This window comes from Zerene cesonia, chromosome 2, assembly GCF_012273895.1.
Source record: "Zerene cesonia ecotype Mississippi chromosome 2, Zerene_cesonia_1.1, whole genome shotgun sequence".
In the NCBI taxonomy this organism is placed as follows: Eukaryota; Metazoa; Arthropoda; class Insecta; order Lepidoptera; family Pieridae; genus Zerene; species Zerene cesonia.
In genome coordinates, this window is record NC_052103.1 from 2,778,005 (window position 1) to 2,795,666 (window position 17,662).

The 17,662-nt window shown below is 34.0% G+C and overlaps 1 protein-coding gene across 2 annotated transcripts in view; it reads left to right on the plus strand.

Annotated features, from left to right (window-relative positions):
• LOC119833005 (Fanconi anemia group J protein homolog) overlaps positions 1 to 17,662 on the plus strand; it is a 52,254-nt gene that overhangs the window by 17,526 nt on the left and 17,066 nt on the right. For both annotated transcript variants that reach the window (XM_038356878.1, XM_038356886.1), the window contains exon 3: positions 9,189 to 9,314. In XM_038356878.1, coding sequence (XP_038212806.1) covers positions 9,189 to 9,314 — 126 coding nt within the window. The remainder of the gene's footprint in view (positions 1 to 9,188; positions 9,315 to 17,662) is intronic.

A 17,662-nucleotide genomic window follows, 5' to 3' on the forward strand; every position in this document is an offset into this window, starting at 1 on the left:
TAGTCACAATCATTGTAAATGTATATAATGGTTACTGCTATAAACTTTACAACCATAGTTGACTTTCGATATAAAATGAATGTAACAATCGTGATGAAAAATAACTCTAAAAGTGATGACCTAAAATACTTTTTCTTAAAATAGAGGAAGAATCAGAGAAGTCACCCAAAGTAATGGTCCATTATAAATCGTTGAATTCTTTAAAATACCAATACCGCGAGCGAGAAGAAAATCTTGAAATTGAATACTAAATTAAGAATGCTCTGCAGCGCAAACTTCTTTAACGAGTAAATAGTTAAAAATAGTAGGTAGGAATAACAAGGTAGCAGTAGAATAAGAGACGTCGAGCGGTGACAGAGGCAAGTGGCCGCTAATTGCCACTCGAGCTCCAATTACGGAGACGATACCGCGACGCGATGAGGATATAGGAGCGAGCCAGAGGAGGCGGCGGGAGCGGGATACTAGCACTTCCTTTCTAGTTAAATACGAGTAATAGTTCAATTTGTAATAATTCTCTTTTGTGTACGTACCTACATGGTCGTTATTGTCAGTAAGTTGGACGCTACGTTGGATTGTTTTGAGGGAAGAATATTACGATATAGTGCTTTCATTGGCCTGCGTGTTAATTAATAGAATTACATTTTTATGAAGTTATTTAAAATACTCTCACTATGCGATTTTGTTAGGCCAGTGTCTATAATTACGGATTATTATACCCAATTCCATTTTAAAAGACTTGTTTTAGGCTCATTCATGGGCGGTGGTGATCGCTCGCGACTCGGCGACCCACTAACTCTCATGCCTTTCTCTTCTCACTTTCTTTCTCTCACTTTTTTCGAAAAAAAAAAATCATGTAGCTTATGTGGACTGTGGACTGTAACATATGATCTACACACTTTGAAGATATACATTTTTAAATTTTTCCCGAGTATTGACAGTGGAACATTAATATTATCAAACTTATTCTGAGAGGGCTTGTTGATAATGATCTGATAAAGCTAAGGACACATGGCGGAACCCGCTTCAGTTCCCAACTCGTAGCCGAGCAAGAGTCAAGTGTGACGCCGTTCCCTCGCGACGAATGGAGAGCGGGCGAATGTGAAACACTCGAAATACTCGAGCGGAGCGCGGATTACGAGCGTATACCCGCGTATACCGGAGTAGAAACGTAACAAAAGATGTCGTTACCCGCATCAGAATATGCCCGGGCTTCAAACGCGCCACTTGAAGAATTTCTCTGTAAATAGGGGACGTAGCCGCGTATATGTATTGTGGCATGTACACTGGTGTGTACTCCATGTGTGAATATAGAAATCCACTGCTACGAACGACTGATATATTTTATTTGAAGTCTGAATGCTTAAAAGAACAACATTACGATAAACGTTTGTATTAACAGCAAAGTTTATTGGCGTTATAACATTGATAGTAACTACATTTATGTAGAATATAACGTCTCAAGTATTCGAGATATCTCGATTATTATATCTCACAATAAGTTTTATAACGAACAATTCATGTAAAAGAAAACGAGATAATTATAAAGGATTAAATGGAATGGAAATAAAACTTCATGTTTTTACTTTTTTATTGTTTCTACATATATTTTTCGTGATATTTCTAAGACAAATTACCTCCGTTTTTTGTAATTACTCCCATAAACCAACGGTATTTTGCCACAAAGAAAATAGCTGAAGCCATCCTTTTTGTGCAGAAATTTTCCATTAAAATGATCTGTTATATAAGACACATGAACCGGCAACTCATTAGTAAATGGTTGATGTTGCCTACGACGCAACAAAAGGAAAATCTAAGGTGAAATTATATAAATGTGACTGTAGAGGCTCCCCGGTGGAATAATGCGTGGAGGGTACGAGGCACTCCGTGCTGTGTGGGTTTAGTTTAGATAAGTGCGTCTCGAGTGTTTTAATAAGACCTTTTATGACGTAAGTTTTTCACATACGGAGCATTCGAGCTGGTGGTTTAATTTTTACTTTTACGAAAAGAGGGAGAGTGGAGTACGTTGTGGGGATACTATGATATATATTTATATGTTCTGATCTTGGGAAATAGTGGGAAATATTTAAAAATATTCTCGGTCCTTAACTGCAAAGATAGTCAATTTACTCGTCTTTGCCTTGATTATAGTAGCTAGTATATACTGGCTGAGGGTCGCCCGAATGGTCAAAATAAATTTTAATGGCAAAACTTCTTTATCGTTTATTTCATTCCCTTGATAAAATTTAACAAAATCCTTTTTAGTGGATGCCTACATCTACCGGTTATTTAGTCACTAAATCGATGATTATTCATTGACTGTTGGGCCTCATTTATTAAGATTATTGATAAATTGATACATTTATGGACACTCATGTCTTTAGAATATTGGATTTAAGTAACTCACTATAATTATCCCTTAGATCCACCCACTTTTCTAAGCATAAAAATCACTGATCAGATAAATGCCTTCAGATTGAATAGATATATATCATGGAGACACACTACGACAATCAAATCATTTCTACCGTCTCAGAGAGAATATACATTTCTAGATTTTCCTCGTACAAATGACGTCACTCAAAAACTCCAATAAACATCGCCGTACGCGCTGTGATAAACAATACGTGCATCAATATGAACAGTCGCCACTTCACCGCACACATCCAGATGAAACTAGGCGTAAACGAATTAATTTCGCCCATCAAATATTAACATCAACATATAATCCAAAGTAAACGCTGTACAGATTCAGCGATGAATTATAGATGAGCGACAAAACTACCCCCGGTGTTTATGGAGCGGGTAGGTATCATTACTAGCCTCTTGTGCGTAATTAATCGCGAGGGCTGTCCGACGAGCTCGGCTTTATTAAATTTTAGCGCTTTCCAACCCCCTCCCCAACCCCCAGTCTCCCCTCCCTGATGAATAGAGCTGATGAATAGAATCACTTTTACTATTCACAGGCTTTGGATTAGCGAGATGAATTTCCTGATCCTCGCGGGGTTCAAATTGTGCGTGGATTTATCGAGATCTTGCCGACTTATTGTCTGATACTACTCGCTATTTAATTAATTTTTTAAGCTCCGTAAATGCATGCGATATTATGGGTTTTTGGAATTGTATTTTTGTAATGGCGCAGAATATTTTGTAAAATTATCCTTGATTTATAGAAAAATACATACGTGTTTGTGTAATATTGGGACAAAAAAAATTGCTTATAGTATGTTATTTCAGACGTTAATTTATTAATTATTTGCTTAAGGTGATTGTTTAAATTTCAGTCATATCTGCTTTTGCAATATAACAACGCCCAAAACTTTTATTTTTTAGGCTATTGATAATTAACAGGCCATCAAAGATTTTATCCTAGTTAAATTCTTTTGTGACAACGATCTTATATGTAATATATAGCTTGACTCATAATACAAAACATTTGAGGAGAGGAGCAGTGACTTTAGTATGTACTCCGCTAACTACACTTGACTTGTGAAGATCAAGCAATTTCCTGAGCATCAAACCTCTGTATTATATTCAGATTGCACTCAGAGATAACTAGGAAGATATGTATCCGATTTATATCCTATGTATATATTGCTTGTACGAAAATTGTTTAAAAATTAATACAATGAGTAATTTTTCTAAAATTTAAATCTAATGAAGATTTGCTTTTATTTGTCTGTATTTTAAGTACATAAATTAATAAAATAAGCACCTAAAATATTTAAGTTTTTCTTTTTTGATATCAATACATACATAAAATATACATAGTGTGTACGGCGGGTGTGTGTAATATGCGTCGATTGCCATTTTCCGTGAACTAATATGAAAATTATAAAAGATTACTTTATACAACACTTTGTAACAATTAAGTATTATCGTAATTTATGGCCTTTGTGCCTTGCGTTCTTAGAAGTATAAAAGTTAGATAAGAAAATAGTTTTTCCGTAACCGTGATTTATACTTGATCCATTTATTTTAATACGCCTGATAATATAGTATATACATTGTACTTATCGCCACGTAACATTGTACATATATATTTAAACGCCGTGAGCTAAACAAATAAGCAATTCAAAACACAATAGGCTTAACGATATCGTGTGCGAGCATATGCGATTTAGCCGAACATTCTCACATATTCGCCCGGGGGTGTAATATTTTTCACCCCAGCCTCGCGCTATGAAAACATGACAAGCAAAGCTCTCCCTCGTCCAAATATACAATGCGTACGTTATTTTTTTCGAAACCGGCCCCGCAATCGATGGCCGCCGGCGTCGGCTGCTGAATCACACGGTTAATTATTGACACATCCGTTTTTTATTCGCTGCAAGCTCCGCCATTGTGGTCGTCTAATATTATTCTCTTTGTAAACCCTGAAACTGCCTGTTTCCTTACTTTTGTGAGGGATCGTTTTGTTGGAGTTGCGTTGCGCGCCCTGCGGATTGTTTCAAAATTATTGGTTATCAATTTCCTTTACAAATTGCCTGCTATTGAATGAGGTTTATAATGCCGTTGCTCTAGTGACTAGCCTATTGAATCCTAGTTTATCCCTCTTCCTATTGATCGTATAAACGCGAAACTTTGTAAGAATATATGAATTGTTGTTTTTTACTCTTTCAATCTGAATCTGTTGATCGGGTCTGAGAATTAAGAATGTTTTATACAGATAGATTTCGATTTTGGTCTGGCGCAGGTACCTATTACGTAGATCTCATGCATCCGTGGGTTCCAGTTTTATATTAGTATAATGTAAACCTATGCATAAAAAGATATGTAAGGATAGCTATGTTGCTATTACGACTTTCACGTCGTGATCTTGTCTTATTATTACATCTACTTTTAGAATCCTGAATTAAAATAATGATAAGGAAAATACCTTCGTCTTAACGATATTAACATAACGACTAAATATTATTTATAGCGACCCAATTTTCAATTGATGTTCTTAATTAAAAACGGAAGCGTTATAATTTTTTTTTTTCGGCATAAATTTCTATGTATCAGTTATTCTTATATAATTATATTTGTGTCATTTCATATCAGTTTTTTATATCATTACCTTTCAGAAATTGTTTTAAAAGTAACTTTTATTATGGCTATTTTAAAACTGTATTTCATTTCGGATACGTCCATTATATATTGGGCCTATGCCTTTTTTTTAGTTTTTATTTTTAAATGGAAACCGGAAGCAGGGAATTATAGCAACATAACAATGAATATAAATAAATATGAACTGTATCCCGTTTAATACAGCTGGATATAACGCGGTTCGATGTCGTCAATTACAATCGCAAATCAAACGAGTAGCAAGGAGATACGATTGTAACGCATAGATACACAATCACTCAGCTTTTCCTATATATTTCCGTAACATAACGTAACCTATGAAATATTTATAGGGAAGATAAAATTGTTTGCACAATCGTGCCGACGTGAGTTTTATGCGACTGAATATCGTGTTGAAGTGGCTCTTTACGTAGAATAATATTTTATTGAAGTCTTTTACAGATTTCATAATGTGAACCTTTTATGTACGGCAAAGTGACGTTGTGTTTGAACTAAAGTGTGTCTATATGTAGAATTTTAATCCTTTCAGTTTGATCTAAGAAAAAGATTGAGGTTCTGTAAGATATTTTGTTGCACACTGTGTATTTGATAAAATTTTTGTCGTGAAAGCAATTCAATATCATTCATCTTACTTATAAAATGGTTCTCTACAGTTATAAATCGTTTGTTTTGTCTTGGGTTGTTTTAATGAATCCTAAACGACGAGAATCACAGACTGCAGCCGGTTGCATGTCCACAACGCTTTACAGCCGCGTGACAGGGCTTTTAAGTCACCATAATATTTGTAAATCTTATTGAAACATCGTCACGTGCAGCGTGCACTTTGATAATTTGGTATCGTAATGAAATGCGACGATACGCCCGCGATGTCACCCGCTACCCCCATCAGATAAAGGGTTGCTGTCGCCCGACAAAACGGCGAACTGATCGCATCGCTTTCTGATAACGTGCATAGAGCACGGAAATTAGGAATTATGTTTAAAAAACGGATCGCGTGTTGGTGATAAGGTCGCGGTGCGGAGGTTTAATGCGCTCGTAAATCGTTTTTTGTGTCCTGCCATCAACTAGATATGGAAATGCGTAATTGTCAAATTTTGGTGGCTGGTGAAAGAAAAATCTGCATCTTATTTTAAACATGTGTATACCAAATAATAATCAAACACGGACACCTATAAATCTCAGCCATCCACCTAAATTCCTTTCATTACATTAGTAATAAGTAACGTAACCTAAGACCCGGCGTAATGATCATTCAATGCATAATGATAAAAGGAAACTATTAACAATTTATGTAACACGCAAACGTAAAATAAGAAATATCTGTGTACAATTTAATCTATATATTAAATTCTGTATTTGTATACGCCTATACGATAAAAACTAAAGAATGATGATTACAAGAAATAAAAATCTCTATCACAGAAGGCTTTAGGTATTTGTTTGGTATAAGTGTAGTATATTCTGTGTTAAAACCAACCAAAAATCTTGCAGTTTTAAATATCTATTCTATACTTCTGATATATCTAATACTTGGAGAGTTTGTTTGAACACCCTAATCCCAGAAATATCTGATCCGATTTGATAAATTCTTTAAGTGATATATATTCTATTTATGCTAGTTAAAATTATGTAGAACTCAACTAGGTAGTGTTATTTGAGAAATTAGTTCAACTGTTGAACATACATATTGCATCACTTGTTTGATTTTTTTTTTTTTGTAATCAATAGACAATAATCTAAACCACTCGTAACTCGCAAACAAACGTCGTCCATCAATGAATTGAAATAAGAAACCTGCAGGAGAATCCCGTTCAAATCACGGAGCGCTCTGCCTCATGAAAACCTGATCGAGCTGTACAACAACAACCTTTCTACCTTTTATGACACCTACAGCTTTGTCCTGTCAGATCTGATATGATTGGTAGCGAAGCGCGGTTCGGCAAAGCTTTGTGCCTCCGCCGATTTGTAAGAGCATCGCGTTACATCGCCCGACCTGAATGATCGTCTGAACTAGCCTTTGAGGTTAACCGCTCGTATTCGTCCTTAATCAATTTCTTTGGCTTCCAATACTGAGGGCTTTGAATCGTTTGGGAAATTGAAGTTTTGAGTTAATCATCATAATATAATGCGATCGGTCATTGTTTAATACGAGTAGCGCTCTACATGGTTTCCATGTGATATGCATTAAAGCAGGATTTAACAAATTATTAAAAACAACACACAATACAGACAAAACAGCTGACCATAACCTAATTTTATAAATCTATTTATATTCCTTTATGTATATGTGAAAAAAAATGTAATTCGTTTAAATATTAGTACAGTAAAACGATTATAAATGAAATAAAGATGTTAAGTATTTTAATAAAAAGCTAGCTTGTTTATTAGCAAGGCACTTTCCCTAATTGAAACGTAAATAAAGCTGTAGGCTCATTCGGTAACTTGTTATGCCCGGGCCGGCCTCTAATGGAAATGACAAGTCTAATGTAACAACTGAAAAACATCCCGTTGGATTTAACAAAGCATTCATTTTCTGATGGCGGTAATCTCGCCCAAGGGCGGCATTGTTCCTGATTTTCTACGCTTTTTTTTCACATTTTCTTCTCCAAAAGAATAAAAATACTGAACAGTATTGTGACGCCGACGCTCGCGCCGTGATCGCGCAAAAAGGAGGACCTGGATGACAACGAAATGACGAGAGCGTCCGCGGGTGGCCTCCCTCCTCCCCCTTGTAAAAATGTCGCCTGGGGAGGGGCGGTGTGCCTACAAGACGGCATTTTTACACACAGCCACCGATCCGAAAAATCTTATAGAGTGATTTCCTTTTATCGCATTTTGAACCCTGACGCACAGGATTGAAGACCCACATCGCCGTACACCCTGTCTACTTGACTTTTTAAAACACGAACTCGTGTTTGCAATAAATCGATAAATATATACGTACAAGCCGAGAGCGGAAAGTAAAAATTGCTCGGATTTTACAGTTCTTTGTGTTGGAGAGGTGGGGTTAGCGGTGATCGTCGGCTGTTTTAGAGTATTAAATTTTTGGTTTCAATACATTTTGAACTGAAAACGACTTCCAACCTGCAAACCAATAATTGAAATAAACAAATGCTAGAATTGTTCATTAAACCTCATGCAAGTTTAATTGTTTTTTTCGTGATAATTTTAATTATTTATTATTTATTCAGATACTTCAAATATCTACTACCTATTAAATAGCGTTCACGTTCAATTTCACATTTATATGTTTAATTGTCTTTCCAGGCATAGTAGGATAAGGTTGTATTGCTTTGATAGCTTAACTTACAGATAATGCATGTACTATTTAAGTATAAAATACTTCAGCTCAAAACTTATGCAATAGTTATAAGGTATACATTCCTACTTCACTTGAAAACAGCCGCGTACTTTGATTTTGCAATGTATTTTATAAATATATGTATATTGTATAATTAATGCCGATTAATACTTATTAATAATTAATTGTTAGAGATAAGAACCAGTTTGAATTAATATGATTTTTCAATTTATGTTTTAAATATGTTCAAGGGTATCAGAAATTGATGACAATATTTTGGTAAACAAATCTGTGTAAAAGCTACATTTTAGAAAAATTTTAAAAAGTAGGAAAAACATCACGATGGTCTACATTTTATCTAAATTCGCGGCAAGACAAATAACTTATAATGTTAATTTCAAGAAGGTTTATTGTTATAGGCAATACCTACTTTCCCAGCGTTGCCATAATGTTTGTAATTTTTATAATTATAATCATATATAGTTTCTTATCAAATCGCGGCTGTTTTAACTTATATAATTAATCGAAATTACAAATTCTATGGTCGTTTCCTTCTTGTATTTTTAAAACTAAGAAATCCATGTCTCTTTAGTATAATACATAACAGTCTACATAACACAATACAGTGGGCGGTCTATAAAATTTCATTAACTTATTATTTACTATCGCTTCTGATTTCTTTATTCTTATTACTGTTTTTATGTCTATTTTCTTTTCAAAGCCTACATAGCAAATACCTAACCTAATTTCATTGATTTAGTCTTCATTGACGTATAATTCACAAATGTACAGTAAATTCAAATAAAGTTTTTCTTTGCAGACCAGGTACAGGCGAAACTCGCACAAGATTACTTTGCAGATCACCCTGAGTTGAGCTTGTTACAAGGCAATTCAGATCTCTCAAAATGCAACATTCCTGGCGAGGACTTCTTTATCAAGGCTAACAGTAAGTTTTTATCTTTTACTTATCTTTATTATTGTTATTTATTATAATTGGTGAACATAAGAGGTCGAATAATAAAATAATTCTTATTTTAACGCCTATGTTCTAATACGTTGATACCTTGATAATGTTTCACTTGTCAGTTGTAAAAATCATTGCTCAGTACAAAATTATTAAATATTCTAATAATTTGAGGCGATACGGTTTTTATTTATAATATAACGAATATTGTGTGAGAAAATTGCATTAACGCATACAAAAGCAACGTGAACAAGCACAATAATAAATATAATATTAAAAATTCCAAATTCGATACCGTCAGCAAAAAAAAGCAAACAAAACCGAAATCCTTCCAAAAAATTGAACACCGTACGTAACATAAGTACCCGAATCCAGTTTAACGTTTGCGGCACGGATCTGTGCCGGCGCAGACGCATCACGCATCGATGCCTCTCCATATTCAAATTATCAGATCTGTCGATCAGGGCGCGAACAAACGAGCATCGGCCATTATGCAACGGCTCTCGCCGCGTCAAATTAGATGTATTACGAATGCTCGGTACAAATGCTGCCCTTTGTTGCTTGCGTACGCGCATCTGCTCGCGCGATTGTATGAAATCGGAATTAGATTTCAAGTGTAGATATTCTTTTGGTAGCGTTCGCGCTCCGTGGTTGGGTTCATGTCGATTCATGTGCGTTATCTTTGATATTTTATTATTTATACGCATTCTATTTAAGATGTTAGCGTTTCGTTGTATTTGTTTTTGTAAATTATATTTACTGTCTAATGAAACTGTGGAGGTATTTAATAATAATAGGTAGAAAAGAAAAGGAAAATCTTTATGAAATAGCTTTTCTTAAACCGTACATGTGTATTTTTTTTTACTTATGCTTTAACGTTATTTAGAATAAAACCATAAACTTACCTAAATTTTTTGTGATTATATTTAGAAAGGTGAATAAATATATGTATATTCATTCATTCACGGCCTTGGTGGAATGAATATTATTTGCAAATAATCGAGAATGATGAATGATGATAATCAGTAACTCAAAATTGTTTTAATTTATTTTTCATATACAAGTATGTCTATAATATGTTCTATATAAGAAAAACCAATTTAAACCGAGACAGACTCGTGATTGGGTTGATTTAAAGGTTTTTACTAATACCGTGAATGAAATAGCGGCAAATTTTTATCGGATAACGTTTTTTTTTTTTAATTATGCGTCCAAAAAACATCATACCATCCTTTATTTATACAACTTCATTGTATGTACTTTTTAGCTATTGAACATTTTTATTATTTATTGCGTACTAATGTTTTAGGGCATTTAAACTAAATACAAGCATACAAGCAAGATGAGAGGGAGGCATTTGCTTTACAGTATAATTATAGTGGCAGTTCAGATTATACATACACATTAATCTTTATCAGTGTATATAATAAAAACTTACAGGTAGCGAGGGTTACAGCTAATAGCTCACCACGTGGTGACGTCACCTAAAACAAACCAATGAAACAATAATCATCTACATAACATGTACTAGCCGAGGACAGTCATCTGAAAAGATGTGCACTCATCAAATCGTAGCCTTGCTCCAGTTTCGCTGTGTGCGTATCATCGGCGGACCAATCAACACCTCTCGCGTGAAATGTAGGCGGGATCTCGCACCCGTGCGACAAACGATCGATGCATGGAGACGACGGGAAAAAAGTTTCCCACCTTTTGTATCGTATTGACGTTACAATATAGATGGATATAGGATGCCGTTGTGCTGTGTGGCGTTTGCGAAATGTTTTCAGGGGAATATTCGTGGTGTCTAATGCCGTATTGATTCTATCGTGTCATTTAAGGTCATGGTAATAGAATAAACAAGTGTCTGTATCTATCTTCTGATTGTCCTCCACTTTAATGACTCCGTAATTTTTATAGAGCACACAAATGATTAATTATCTACGCTTGTATTCAAAGTAATCCTTGCTATACATCACGAAAGTCTTCTTGTCCAATTGTTTTGCCAACACTTAAATCTTCACGAATTAAATGTTACGATTGATATAAAGGAATAATATTGCAAAACTCTCAGGGAAGTATTGCATCATAATTGCCTCAAACATTTTGAAAGCGGGTACAAAGCTTCCACTTTCAGACCTTGTCTTTGTACAACTTCTCGACATCTGGTGTAACACGAAAAAATTTATCGAATAAGAATTGGATGACGTTTGTCTAATTATAGTGATGGATGTTTTTTTCTTGTTATTCTTTCATTATATACAAATGTAACCCTTTTTATACTGCTATATGTATTGTGATTATGACTTGGATGGCGTCCAATGCACACTTATATTAAACAACGTGAAAGTTTCTGAGGGTATATTACTCTTTCGCGCGAAAACCACGGACGGATTGAGATAATATTTGGCGGTGATTTAGCTTATGTACCTGAATAACACATGAACTATAGAAATACTAGTTTTTGCCCGTGGGCGTTTTAAGAAGGTTGTCTAGACTTGTACCTAATACATCCCAGACACAATAGCATACATTGATGTAAACTTTTTTTTATTATAGATAATAAATAGGGGGCTCTATCCATACATTATTACATACATAAAGATTATCATGACACCAATAAAAAGTGAAAATGAATTATAGCTACAAAAATGCCTCTATATAGGATATATAGGATCTGCCTCTCAATTTTGTACTATCGTTTATATATCTTACTTATACAATAGCATCAGACTACGAGGCCGATTCTCGTTAAAACCCAATTTTTTAAATAGTTTATTTGTTCCTAAAAGCAAAGTGCTGCAGAGATTTGGTTGGAAACGGGCATAAAGTATGGGCATTTAAAAATACGGATGACAGTAGGATATAATTGATAACATTTTGAAGCATTTATTATTATGATATTGCTTTTTTGTCCAAACCGGTCGTTAATATTAAATTTTTTATTTTGAAGATTCAAATACGCTTCATAAAAAGACTAGTTATAATTTCTACTTATAGAAATAAACAAATGTTTGATTTCATGTTTGAAACCATTCATATATATATATATATATATATATATATATATATATATATATATATATATATTTTTTTTTTTTAATTTATTTAAAAAGAAAATACAATTTATACATTAAATAACGCATACCAAAAACCACAAAGATTTGTCCGGTATGCAATCAAGTTTACCACGACACATCAAAATATATATATATATATAAATATATATATATATATATATATATATATATTAAAGAAAATTGTGTTATTGCACCACTCATAACATAAGCTCAGCTGAACTGATTTGAGTTATTTTTGCTTTCTTAAATTTGTTACCACTTGGATGAAGATAATAACTGTTAATAATAGAAGTAGTAATAACAGCTAACGATGTCTTCTAATATTATAAATGCGAAACTAACTCTGTCTGTCTGTCTGTTTGATACGTTTTCACACCTAAACATTACGCCTAAACTTACTTCTTAATACACTGAACCGATTTTGATGAAATTTGGTATCAAGATGGAGTTGAATTTGGGAAAGGACTTACCATACTTTTTAGAAGGTACGGTTTTAGATTGGGAAAGACCTTGGGAAAGACTACTTCATACCACGTCGCGCGATATAAACGAATTCCGGCGGAAAGCTAGTAATTACAATAATTATTTGAACAATAGTGAAATTCTGAAACAGTTTTTAATAAAAGTAAATAAAACGACTTACTTGCTCGGCTTAAAGAAAATTCTAGAACGACATTCAAAGGAACTGTTACTTTCAGCACAAAGTATTGAACTCAACAAACGAAAATAGTGGAAATAAGTTTCGTCGGCGGCACACAAACTCCACAGAAGCCGGCTTTAATAACGTAAATAAATGTTTATTTATTACTTGGTCTAGTTTAACGTACGTACTTACATGATAGCTTATAGATTTATGTGCTTTAAGAAACATTGCATTTAGTAGGAATCTTTTCGGAGATAAATGTACGCAAGATTGGTTTGATTGAATATTTTAAATGAAGATAAGTGTTATTGGAAATTGATTGATAAAAAATCGATTTCAATGAATCAATTTAATAAGTAATTTATTCATAAAATACTAATGTAAACATGTAACAAACGTGACAAAGTTGTTAAAAATGTACATACTTATATACTATACGTATCAGTTATATTCTCAACGATGGGGAAATACTTGCAATAAATAACTAGACTCGCAACTCAAAAATTTTCCGAGGCACATGCATATATTAGGCAGATTTTTCTTATGATCGTATTCAATAGACTTCGAGCATTACTGCCACGAAAGGATGTATTAATTTGAATGAAAATTATACACAACACCGTTCGGACGTGTTTAGACGACCTATTAGAAGGTAATTGTGAGTATAGATGCTTATAGTAGGTACGTCCATGATAGACATCGATCAATCTCTCACTATACATGCAATTACATAAACAAAACAATGAAAAATGCATGTTTATTTTATTAAAAAGCCATTCAAACATAGTGTAATATTTATTATTACGAATTGTGAAGTCTTATATAGATAAAACATTAACTCATTAAATAAAAAGAGCTCAAGCTTCAACCAATTATTAACCAACCTAAAAGAAAAGTTTTGCCATTTCAAGTTATTGTACACGATACCAGTATAGTATACGTACACAAGTATTTAACAACATTGACTAAAAATACATTCGGAAAAGCAGTATTGGAACAATAGCTCCTATAATCCATCGTTATTGCATGCCGATTGTATGAGAAATATCTCTTCCATACATAAGACGGGTGTATTTGCAAATATTTTTCAACAAAGGGCGCTTAAAAAGTGAAAACGTGACATTTCCCTTCACATTTAGGCACCTAAACCTTTTGCAAACAACATTGAGAGCTCTGCGAGTAAATGAAGGGAGGGGTCCTAAACAAAAGGTGCTAGCCCACCCTCCAGCCTTGTCGACCTGACTTAGAGTGGGTGGTTGCTGTGACCATGCTCGCGGTGGAAGTTGTACATTTTTTTGTTACAAATTGAATTATTTCAGTATTATATTGTTTTTTGGTCCTTTCAGTGGATCATATCGACACATCCATTAAACATATACGAGTGCAATAGCTAACCCAATATATTGTTCTAACTTTGAAGTTAGTAGGTATTAGTATGATCGTATCGAGGAATTAACTATGGAATATATATAGTCATAATGTAGTATTATATCATATGAAGTATATCCAAAAAAAATCATAATATTAATTTATATTGCTTACAGTTAGTGTTAGGCATACTGTTTCTTCTCTCTACTTTTCTATACTGTTTCGTGTTTACTACTTTATTGTTAAATAAATGCACAATCAATAAACGAATTACATATGGTCATTAATTGAATTTATTATGAATTATTTCACACTTTAATAAATATACTTATTGTCTTCACTTTGCTGGACGTATGTAACGTTTTTAACACGCTCTTATTAGCTTCACCTGTATGTTTGTTTGTCATATATTTGTATGTAACTAGGCAGTTACATATAAATACATATAAATTACATATAAATATAAAGGAGGCCCTTTAGACTCGATTTCGACGTACTTTAAATAGAACCTTTGTACACTTATCAAGGATCGGTGACCATACAATAATTTAATGGGTTAATCCTATTACCTATCCTAATTAGAATCGATTAGGATAATTTCGTTACATATAATCTGCATACAAAAAAGTGAGACAATTTTGTTGATAGTATCATTAAAATATGTGTTTTAGTTTTGTTAAGCTATATTTTTTACGGTTATTTACCGAAAGTTTTATTTAAAACGTTCCAATTATTGAAAGAATAATCTGGCACTGAATACGCATCATAACGATCATGAACATACAGAAAGACAGCTTTACAATTTGAAAAATTGTCCGCAAACATCAGAAAACGATAGAGCACGTATAGGTAGGGCGGTTGTGCTTTTTCGCAGCGCGTGTCACTTGACGGCGGGGCGCGGGCGCGGCGGCCGACACTGCGGGCGTCGCGATCCGGCGTCCGGGCGCCGTTGCCGTGGCAACGACACCGCGACACCACCCCGCCCTCGGTGGGGGCCGCACGACAAAACCACCCTTATAAACAACGACACACGGCCCACGGTTGCTCACTTATGTACAAACCGCCACCCCACACATAAGGGTCCGCACCCTACTACATAAGACGGTACGGTCAGGCGATGTAAATAACGCGAGATAACTTCGAGAGGGTCTAATGGAATAGGGAATCGTGTTTTGGAAAGTGGCCCGGAGAGAATGTTCTGGGTTGTTAGCTATTTTGAGTGAAAGTCGATATGGGGATTACGCTGGGAATTTGATTATTCCAACGTTCACTTGATAGCGGTTAATAGCCTTCTATATTTGACTCGTAATTAAATTTGAACACGGCTTTGATGTCATCTGGCGCTGAATATTAATAGATTTGCTAAATCTTTATGTGCTCGTAGCTTAAACAAAGGTTAAATCTTTCATTATTTTGTTGTATAACGCTTAGGAGGAAATTTGCTTCAAGCAGTCGTTGAAATTATTGGAATCTAAAAAGCATTGAAAAACGTCAGACATAAATTATTTTACAATGTATATAATAAATCTACTATTTAAGCTAACTTATAAATAAATATATATCTATGTAATAAATACTTAATTAGTTTTACTTAGTCTTTGTATAAAAAATCTAATAAATGTAGAAGTTTGAATTCGTAATGTGATCAATGGTGTTATATGGAAACAACATTACAATTAATCTACACTTGTGGCTACGATTTAGTTTTTACATAATAACATAATACGAATTTGTTACAATGATAGTTGTCTTGTAATGAACTATTAATCAAATAGTGTTATTATTTTGAAAGCTGACCTGGCTCCCTGTTCTGATGACTGTTATAGCTTATAAAACAATGTTCGTTGCTGATTCTTTACAAAAAAAATACCGAACAATTACTCCATAACACATTCTTCTTAATTGTATGTGATTTTTAATTTTAATCAGATCTTACTAATTCAAAATACCGAACCGTCGTTTTTTCAAAGCCTTCGGCTGTTGTTGTCTGTAAAAAAATACGATGACAGATAAATTTAACAAACACAAACACAACAAGTTAGTTATACGCAGTATTGTTATAATTTTTTAATGTTTTTCTGTGGACATTAATATTAGTGCCCACTCTATACAATAAGAATAAGTGACTCACTATGAGATTTTTTACTCTGCGTTATTATTCATAAATTTTTTACTCTACTCTGTATTGTGATTATATTGTATGAATACAATTATTCTGAAAAACCTGTATTTACATGTCATTAATTGAAATATAATGGGATTAATAAAATACAAGAATTTTCGTATAAATAATAATGAAAAAATTAAGCTATTAACATGACAATTAGCCATTTACCATTATCATTTTATGCGGGTAGTATTCCCGGATATGTTTAGAAGTTCGACCATTCGCTTCCCTTTGTATGTGTATGAGTTTGTTCCCCTCGAACGTTATTACGGCACGCACCTGAAAATGAAGTTCTAAAAAATAATATCACCAAAGTATGTTTCTTACTACTTCGATGTGTGTGCTGTTGTGAGTTGTGTAAAGTATATCTAGTCCTGGATTAGTGATATTGTTAGGGAAAGTAACGCAAATAGAACATCAAGTATAATGTGGATGCTTCTCTCCAAGATTGAGAATCCATTTTCATTCTATTTAGGAATGAGGAGAATGGAGAAATAAATGTTCTCCCGTGCCTTATAAATTAAACGTGGATTTCTGGGTAGGTACCAAAATTCTATATCTTGGGGTATATGAGGAAAATTTTAACCGATTGGTTTTCTATTTATGCCAGAACATAAGCCTTATCTTACACTAAAAATTGTCCCCCTTATATTTTCTTCGAAAGCACTATGGCAATCCACCCGTACTTATTCCTTAGTATAATAACAGTTGTAGTACAATAGCAGTAAACCCACTACATTATCAATTCAAAAGCATGATACTCTGTTATATTAGTTCATATCTCCTAGTACACACCTTAACACCATCCGGTTTCACTTCGTCAAATTCCTCGTCGGGTACGAATGTCGTGGTCGTGTTTACCAGCAGTGAATTAAATGTTAATGTGTAGTTACCATCACTATCTTTTGACAGCACTTGAGATGGCTTGAGGCCGAGCGCTGCTTTTCTTGCTAAATAACCAATACCTGGAAGTTTTTGTAAATCGTGAGCACAGCACACTAAAAAACTATATAGTTACTAGCTGCGCCCCGCGGTTTCACCCGCGTAAGTCCGTATCCCGTAGGAATATCAGGAT